At 44.2% G+C, this 10,000-nt stretch overlaps 1 protein-coding gene across 4 annotated transcripts in view; it reads left to right on the top strand.

Annotated features, from left to right (window-relative positions):
- Positions 1–1,778: 1,778 nt before the first annotated feature.
- Positions 1,779–10,000, top strand: part of tfg (trafficking from ER to golgi regulator) — a 26,915-nt gene continuing 18,693 nt past the window's right edge. For 2 of the 4 annotated variants that reach the window (XM_042068781.1, XM_042068756.1), the window contains exons 1-3: positions 1,780–1,946; positions 4,194–4,378; positions 5,548–5,631. In XM_042068781.1, the coding sequence (XP_041924715.1) occupies positions 4,195–4,378; positions 5,548–5,631 (268 nt within the window). In that variant the 5' untranslated portion in view covers positions 1,780–1,946; position 4,194. Of the gene's footprint in view, positions 1,947–2,623; positions 2,924–4,190; positions 4,379–5,547; positions 5,632–10,000 lie in introns of those variants that run through there. The other 2 variants (XM_042068763.1, XM_042068772.1) reach the window with 2 other exon arrangements.

The following is a 10,000-nucleotide window of genomic DNA, read 5'->3' as shown; positions in this document are numbered from 1 at the left end:
CACATACATTGCAGAGGACTTTATTTTTATCAACACTTTATTTTTATCAACACCATCAAGCCATTTTTGAAAAATAAATGTTCCAATCAATGATCTAGGCTGCACATTTTCTTCTCTCTCCTTAATTTTACAGTCTAATGGTTACTGACTACAACTGCTCGGTCAAAGGCTATACAGAATCGATTAATCTGCGTTAATTTTTTTAATCAGTTATTTTTTCTCAAATTAATTAATCAAAATGAATCAGTTATTTTGACAGCCCTATTAAAACATAATGAATCTCAACTACAAGTATAAAAACATCATTACTCTCCATCAATAAGCAATTCCTTCAGTTACTATCAGTGATTCTAATCTGATCGGCCTAGGCTTTGTGTCAAATTCAGGTAATTGTTCCTCACGGTTGTCAGACTGTGGGGTTGGTTATTCTATGGAGGGATTGTGTGCAAGCTCAGAAACAAACTGTTCTCAATTGAGCATGTACTCTTGAGAGTAACATGATTGTAATTAGATAAAATAGTCAGAAAGAATACCATAAACAGAAAGCCTTGTGTTCTACCACGAGTGACGGTGAATTGCACAGGGCAGTGGTCAGGATCGTCGTCTGAGAACAGGGGAGAAAAGAATGCACAGAGGAGTCCAACCATGGGAGAGTGTGAGTGCCCAGACCATGGGAGAGTGTGAGTGCCCAGACCATGGGAGAGTGTGAGTGTCCAGTGTCATCAGAATGACAAGCCCTTGTGCAGTTGTTTACAAACAAGTCAAAATGCTTAGCCATGTTGTCAGTAATGCAATAATCACATTATGAGCGTGGAAGGAAGGGAGGGGCATGATTTGACTGCCTGTTGAGCTCAAATAGCCAATCAACAACCATTCTCCAGTATTGCTTACTACTGAACCCATGGGTCACACTAGCCTGGGTGTTCCCATGCTGCCTTGCGCGCGATTTGATTCACGCTGCTAAGGCAGCCTGGAGACCATGGAGCAAATTTTCGCCTGAGATAGGGGACCAATCACAGAACAAGGGGGAAAGCAAGACGATGATGAGCTATGCACAGACACATTTGATAGACATCCGTGGCACCCAATAAACGGATCTGGGCATTTTTTTCAAATACGAGAAAATTAACGTTTGGTTCCCAGACCACGTCTCATTAGTTCTGTTTGCTAAACCACATAATTTACAAATGGCAGCGTGTCTGCGATTAGGCCAGCCAGTCTATCCTCCAACATTATTCGAGAGGCTATTGCATATTTAAAGGAACCGTATGTAAGAAATGTAATTCAATTAATCATAAAATGGCCCTGATTTGTCACTAGACATTAGGAAATCATGCTGCAGCCCTCAACTGATGTTGATGTTTACATATTTGTGTTTTAGCTTGATCCGCCACCCTCCACCTATCTAGTAATCACAAAGTCAGTAGTGTTTCGGCATATGGGTTGCCAGCTCTGCTCTAGTTACCACATCTGCGGTGTACACCGCTCTACAGTATTTTGAAAGTGATTGTAGTACCAGTTTTGGCCAAAATCCTACGGTTCCTTTAAGATATTTAAGCCTACTCAAACAACTTTATTAAAAAGCACCCATCAAACATAATTTAATCCCAACATGCACTTGCTCAAGTGGGCTCAAAATGTGGAATAACTCTGCAGATTAGTAGACTTTAGGTGACTTGACTAACACTGCTCTAGTGGTGGCATGTCCCATGAAAAAGTCACTGAGCTCAAAGACCACTGAAGAAAGTTATCAGCGCTTGTGTGGCAGTGCAGTTGCGCAGTGCTCCCTATGCCACGTACGGGTCGACGTAGACAACCCGAGAGACTTCCGGATGTGCAGTAGCGGTAGCGGCTCCGTGTTTCAATTTTGGGTGCGAGGGTTTCGCCGAGTCGGTCCTGCCTTCATAGCCGAAATTACTGCGGGGTCGAGTCCACTGAAGTGTCAGGTAAGTCAAGCAGGGAACAAACCGGCACAGTTCTACTCAACGTCTAAGGCGATACTACAAAGGGTTGAGCATCCTGAAAGTGGGTTACTAACTAACTAGCTAGCATGCTATGTTGCTAGTCATGTTAGCACGCAGAAGTGGGACAAGCGTCAAATGGCCTTAACACCGACTGTCAAGCGCGTAACACTTAACGTCACCTATACAAATCGTAAAACGAACTGTAGTCTGTTGCATATGTATCGTATGCTAAATTAACTTAAACATTAATTGTCTGAGTTAACATTTGAAGCCGGTAAAAGTGCTAAGATGAACTGTATTTTCATGGCAGGAAGTCGTATTCGTAGAGGTAATTGGAAATGGCTTTGGTTTCGGGTGGATCATTATTTGGCAAGCCCAAACTTCCTGTTGGTGACACAGTGAAATGGCTTGTGAACCAGTTAGGCTAAATGCTAGCGTTTACTTTAATATTTAAATGGTAGCATGGTAACACTCGATTTTAATAGGTTGGGTATTTACTGTGGACAGGCCTGGGGATTGCGGGTCCTGTACGTGAAAAACTGACTGTAGGGCGTCGGCCAGAACTGATGCTGTGACATTTTGGGAATTCCGTGTTGGTCCGCTAGCTGACTAGCTGTAATGCTAGCCATATGGAATCTGTGCCACTTAGCTCAGGAATGCTACATTAGCTAATGTCAGCTAGCTTTGCCCTGCTGGAAACCTCGCCCAGTCCAGCTACGCAGCGTATGTTTACGCAAATATGTGTGCATACAAGCTAGCTGTTGGACACGACAAGATAACTGTTTGCTTGCGTAGGGGAATTCCTTTCATTGAAGCCACCCAATCACCCAAACCTGATCCACACGTAACTACGCAGTTTTTTGTTTTTTGTTTGGCGAATAAGTCCTTGCCAGTGCCGCAGTTGGCGATTGCAGTGCTTTCGTGGGGCAGTTGGCAGCTTTGACAGATTTTGATTTGAGGTAGAGTGATTGTAACAACCACCGGTTGCTTGTTTGCATAATCTGTAAAAGCCTTTTCCCCGTAGATGTTCAAGATCAAACATATGTAAAACACAGAGAGAGTGACAGCTAGACATTATCTTACATTCTTACAAATTCAATCAGGTACATTAGCTTCCTGTTTGCTGTTTCAGCATACCTGTCTAAGGATAAAGGTTGTGACACACATGCAGAGTCCTTCCAGATCATCTTGTCCCCCATGCCCTTCAGACTTTGACTGCTGTGTGTAGTTGACCTGTCAGAGGATCAGAATGGTGTATCACACAGCAGCAATGGAATTAATGAATTAATGAATGAATGAAAGGGGAAGTTACCTGGACTATTTAAGCACTAGAAACCTAGTGCTTAAATAGTCTATAGGGTCTAGTAGGTCCCAGAATATTCTTGTCTGGAAATGTATTTCAAAGACTGATCTGTTCCAACTAGCCTACTGGTAGTTCATAATGGTTTGTGTTCATGGTGGCATTGCTCTGCCTCCACAGACTGGAGAGAGGAACTGGAAGGACTTGTGGTGTGGAGCAACACCGCCTCTTCTGTGTTTTGCTTTACTGACACCATATGGAAACTAAAGAAGCCTTTTAAAACTACACTGAAGTACGCCTATGGGCTAATGATTGCACAGTAGCACTGTGGGCCTGGTTAAAGTACGCCTATGGGCTAATGATGGCACAATAGCTCTGTGGGCCTGGTTAAAGTACGCCTATGGGCTAATGATGGCACAATAGCTCTGTGGGCCTGGTTAAAGTACGCCTATGGGCTAATGATGGCACAATAGCTCTGTGGGCCTGGTTAAGGTACGCCTATGGGCTAATGATGGCACAATAGCTCTGTGGGCCTTGTTTGGATTGCCCAAGACTTGTATTGCTGTTTCTCATTCATTTGTCTCTACATTTCCCTTCATCCCTCTCTTTCTCTTTTCCTGCCTCCTACACTATCCCTCCTCTTTTCTTCTCCTCTAATGCCTCCTCTTTATTCTCTACCTCCCTCTCCTCTGTCTCTCTCTATTCTCCTCCCTCTCTTCCCCTCCAAAATCCCATTCTCTTCTCTTTTCTCTTCTCTTTTCCTCTCTCTCTCTCTCTCTCTCTCTCTCTCTCTCTCTCCCCACTCTCTCCCTCCCCACTCTCTCTCTCTCTCCCCACTCTCTTTCTCTCTCTCTCTCTCTCTCTCTCTCTCCACTCTCTCTCTCCCTCCCCACTCTCTCTCTCTTTCTCTCCCCTCTTCCTCCCAGCAGTATGAATGGGCAGCTGGACCTAAGTGGGAAGCTGATCATCAAAGCTCAGCTGGGTGATGACATCAGGCGGATCCCCATCCATAATGAGGACATCACCTACGACGAGCTGCTCCTGATGATGCAGCGCGTCTTCCGGGGGCAGCTGCAGAGCAACGACGAGGTCACCATCAAGTACAAGGACGAAGGTAGGCTCACATGCATACTATGCTGTCACAGGAGACCAGACTAATGCACCCTGTTACTGTACTGTCACAGGAGACCAGACCAACAAACATGCACCCTGTTACTATGCATATAATCATAATATTACATTAGACCACACCATCAAGTACAAGGACGAAGGTAGCCTCACATGCATACCATGCTGTCACAGGAGACCAGACTAATGCACCCTGTTACTGTACTGTCACAGGAGACCAGACCAACAAACATGCACCCTGTTACTATGCATATAATCATGCATAGTAACTTATGCTTTTTATGAATTTGCTTTGGTCTCAATGTGTATGACATACAATAATTAAAATACATACAATAACATGATAAATAGACAACATGTTCGGCCGAGACAGAAACCCATAAGTAAGTATAGCAAGACACTGAGTTTACAAACAAATGTTGTAAACTCAACATTTTGAAAATGTGTCATGTTTTTTGGTGTTGATGGTCGAATTTCAAACCTGCTCTGCACCCAAAAGAATTCTGCACCCAAAAGAAGTCATCTGTATTGTGCTGTACCTAAGTGGTTCAGTATGAATGTGTGTGTTGTCATCTGTATTGTGCTGGGTCAGGGCAGGGCCCAGCTGAGCTCTAAAGAGCCATCCAGCCAACTCTGCCCTGCTGCAGATTACCCCCCTGTTTGGCATCTGGGACATCTCCTTGTCTCCCTCCCTCATCCCTGGCTGTCACCCCCCCCCCCCCCCCCGCCCCCCCTTCTCTCTCACTCATGTCAGTCCTCTGTCTGTCCCCAGTGATGGCCTCTCCTCTGTCTGACCCAGAGAGACAAGCCAAAGAATATTAAAATCTCAAACACACACACACACACGCCCGGCCACCTCGTACCGAGTATGAATATTAAAATCTCAAACACACACACACACACACACACACACACACACATGTTGGGTCTCATGCCTAGTATGAATTGGGTCATCATAAATAGGATGTGTAGAAAAACTCCTGTGTGGTGAGATTTATTATGTTGGATTATTCTTCACTGGATGACTTTATATCCAATAATAAACACGAGGGCTTTGTCTATGTTACTGTTTCTGTTTGTTATTATGTAGTCTTGTTTTGATTGGTTTTAATTTTTTTAATCATTTCGTTCTTTATTCTCTCCCTGTTTGTGTAGATGATGATCTCATCACCATATTCGACAGTTCCGATCTCTCCTTTGCAATCCAGTGCAGCAGAATACTCAAACTCACTCTGTTTGGTAAGAATGCTCAAACTCACTCTGTTTGGTAAGAATAGCATACCGTAAAACTTCAAATAATAGCCCGGGCTTTTATTTTCACAAATCGCTGAACTGCACCGGCTAGAATTTGAAACAGGTGTCTATGTGGGACAGGCTTTAATTCCCTTCACACAAAACTTTTCCTCTGAAAAGATGGGAAATATTATTGAATTAATTATTTCAAACACACCGAATGCCTAGCCATGTTACTAGGTTATCCGATGATGGGCTTCAATTACGGATCATTCATTTGGTGTTGAGGTGGGGGGGGGGGGGGGGCAAACATAATTTACAAAGAGATCGCACCACACTGAAAGCTAATATTTTGTCACTAGCATCTGTCCTCTGTGAAATACAGTTGCATTTTTAGCCCTGACCAAAATCGTTCAGGAATTCTTTAAGCAAAAGTGTGCTGACTACTTCCTGTGAGTTAATTAATCTGGATTACACGCTGACTACTTCCTGTGAGTTAATTCATCTGGATTACACGCTGACTACTTCCTGTGAGTTAATTCATCTGGGTTATACGCTGACTTCTTCCTGTGAGTTAATTAATCTGGGTTACGCGCTGACTACTTCCTGTGAGTTAATTCATCTGGGTTACACGCTTATTGGGCTACTTCCTCAGAGTTGCCCCATCTGGGTGCCACGTAGCTGGACTGCTGCGCTGGTGCCAGGCCTGGGCTGGGCCTGTGGTGGTGTGGTCGTCCTGCAAGCCTGTAGTTATGCGGCTCAGTCTCACTCTTCTCCTCCAACACCAGAGGGCGCTGTGCTCACGTGGTTAACTGTGCGCCTGGACAATCTGTGGAGCAGTTAATCTCGGGTCACACCAGGACACGGTGTTACAATACACGTTCATTTCTACATTAGCACTTGTTCGTTTTGTACACACTTTTATCCGAAGTGACTTACAGAGTGAGGGATAACATTCAAGCTCCTGTGCAGAGCAGCCCTTAGGGAACAGCAACACATGACACTACCACGGGATGAGTGCAGGACTTGAAGGTACTACAGTATTTCCCACAGAATTGAATTCTATTTGTGGTGGTAGGTTTGCAGAATTAACTTGAATGCAACAGTTTTTAACAAATTAGTGCAGCGTGATTATGATTCTAACCAGATTTAAGCACAATTTAGTACAACCAGGAAAATCATTGTGTGGTGGTCAATGTTGAGCCGGTGGGCCGCCACAAATAAGTCAATGTATGGGAAACGCTGTACTAGTTCAGTATTTTTACAAAGATAGTGGGAGAAGGAGGTGGAGATGGAACTAAACGCTGTGTGTGTGTGTGTGTGGTGAGTTTTTCTTTAGCAACAGAAGAGACTTGTAGTTTTTGAGCATTCTCAATCAGACCTCTTAATGACTTATTGCAGCCTCTCAGTAGAGTAGATAATATGGGCAGAATGTTTGTGTGTGTGTGTGTTTGAACGTGGTGCCGTCTGGGCCTATAAGTATATGCATATTTATGTGTGTGCTGGGTACATTCCATGAGTGTGCAGTAGTGATAAACCTGGCAAAGTAAGAGTAAGTGGCAAACCTCCTAATACAAGCACCTGATGCTTCCTTCTTCCATCAAAACAAACATGCAGAGCTCAGCTTTTAGCAGAGTTACCACTTACTGACCTAAGGCTTGGCACTAAACCACATACTTGGAATACTCACGTGGGTGTGTGTGTGTGTGTGTGTGTTTTAGAGATGCAGGGTGGTTCTGCCCATGGTGGAGACGATGTAATTTCCTGCACTCTGTTTTCAATTAGTCCCCTCCCTCAGCAGTGAGAGAGAGAGAGAGAGAGATGAGGAAAGAGAGGACAGGGAGCAAAAGAGAGAGAATAGAGTTGAGGAGGTAAAGAAGACGAGAAGGGGTTGGAAGAAGAGGTGGAGGGGAGAGATGTGTTGCTAGGCCACGTTTAATTGGTGTGACCCACGGCTGGTATGTGTGTGTGTGTCACGTGTGTGTGTGTGTCCCAAACATGTGTGATGACTAGACAGAGGACTCCAGTTTTCCTGTGTGTGTGTGCGTGTATTCTTGGATTGCTGGGTCGTGTGTGTGTGTGTGTGTGTGTGTGTGTGTGTGTGTGTGTGTGTGAGAGAGAGAGAGAGAGAGTCTTTTATTTTTCTGTCTGTTTGAGATGAGTCGTTGCCAGGCACTGACCATGTCTCAGAGGTTTGTACCGTGTGTGTGTGTGTGTGAGAGAGAGCGTGTGAGCGAGCCAGGCAGCCCTGGCTGCAGGCTATAGTGATGTATTGGGGTTAGAGGCAGGGCAGACTTATTTGTCTGGTCTCACATAGATTCACATTTCCCTCACGGGTTCAAAAAAGTATATATACTTATACTTACTTATACATGCACCCCTCCACCACACACACACACACACACACACACACTCTCACACTCCACCACCACCACGTCTCTCTGAAGCCCTATTCACACAGAGATCCCACAATAATTCACACAACAGCAGACGGCATTATGCTGCGGTCTCCTTATCTAAACAGAGAATACCAACCTTGCGGACCAAGACACGCGTCACATTTCGTTCATATACAAACTAATATATTTCAGTTATGTTGTTTTCATAATTGTTGAAAGCCATGATTGATGATTAATCAATTAATTTGATTAACATGGAGACATTGACACACATGCTTACACACACAGACATGTTTACACACACACACACACACACACATGCACACACACACACACACACACATACATGCTTACTCATACTCACACACATGCTTACACACACACACCCTTACACACACACCCTTACACACATGCTTACACACATGCTTACACACACACACACACACGCGCACACACACACACGCGCACACACACACACATGCTTACACACACACACGCGCACACACACACACATGCTTACACACACACACATGCTTACACACACACACACACATGCTCACACATGCTTACACATACATGCACACATGCTTACTCATACTCACACACATGCAAACATACACACACATGCTCACACATGCTTACATATACATGCACACATGCTTAATCATACTCACACACATACATACATACACACACACACACACACATGCTTAATCATACTCACACACATACATACACACACACATGCTTAATCATACTCACACACATACATACACACACACACACATGCTTACTCATACTCACACACACACACGCATGCTTACACACATGCTTACACACACACATGCTCACACACACGCACACATGCTCACACATGCTCACACATACATGCACACATAATTACTCATACACACACACACACACACGCTTACACACATGCTTACACACACACAGGGCCAGATGTACTAACGCTTTTGCGCCCACTTCAGGCGTATTTGTTTCGCAATGTGCGTGTAAAATCATTGCGAGGTATGTACAAACAGGCCGCAATGATGTAAAAGCGCAAACTGCCTGTCGCGGGAGCTGAAAGTGGCAGATTGCGTTTGTCATGTCATGCATATGCATTCATGGGAGGATCCAGGGGAAAGTTTAGCGTAAAATCCAGGATCCAGGGAGTTTAGCGTAAAAAGATGGGAGGGGAAGAGTAAAGAGCGCCTAATTATGTATTCCGCGGTATGTACAAAGACTGCTCCTGAAAGCGCACGTCTAGTCTGCGCCTAAATACTTCCGCCTTGTAAAAGCAGGTGTTAATCCAAATTGCAGTTCAATGCGTCAATAAGAGAACTTTTCAAAGACAACAGAATCGCTATTTAGAGCACCAGTTTTTGTGGTGAAAGTATTTGTACTACCAAAAGCAACCTTAACTTTCGTTGGCCTTTCGAATGTCTTACTTTCACTTTCACGTCATTCACTTAAACTTTCCTACTTGCTAGATTTGACCAATCTTCCATAGCTTGTTTACATCTTATCATGTATGGTATTATTTCATGGTCGCTAAACGTTTGATTCTTTTTAATGTTGTCATCAGTTAACTGCGCTTGTATGTAGGCGCTGCCATTCAGTTGTGGACGTTCGTAAATTGCGTTTATGGGCGGAGAAAAGCAGAGAAAGGTGCAGTTTACACTAAGGATTGAACGATTGATAAATACGACTGAAACTGCGGTGTGTCCATGACGCTGATAACGCTACGTTCGCAAATGTACGTACATCTGGCCCACAGTGTTTCCTCTACGTTTATTTCAGCATGGCGGCCCCCCACGGTTTAATTAAACCTGCCACGGTATCAGAATCAGGGCAGACGCACATTTACTTTTTAAATAATCCTGCGACATATCCTCCCTTGCTGGCTGCCGTTCACATTGCAATTTAACAATAAGTAGCCTAAACTAGTCAGAGGTTATTATGGCCCGTCCAGT

The sequence above is a fragment of the Alosa sapidissima genome, chromosome 2, assembly GCF_018492685.1.
Source record: "Alosa sapidissima isolate fAloSap1 chromosome 2, fAloSap1.pri, whole genome shotgun sequence".
Classification (NCBI taxonomy): domain Eukaryota; kingdom Metazoa; phylum Chordata; class Actinopteri; order Clupeiformes; family Clupeidae; genus Alosa; species Alosa sapidissima.
This window is presented reverse-complemented; position numbering and strand designations above follow the sequence as displayed.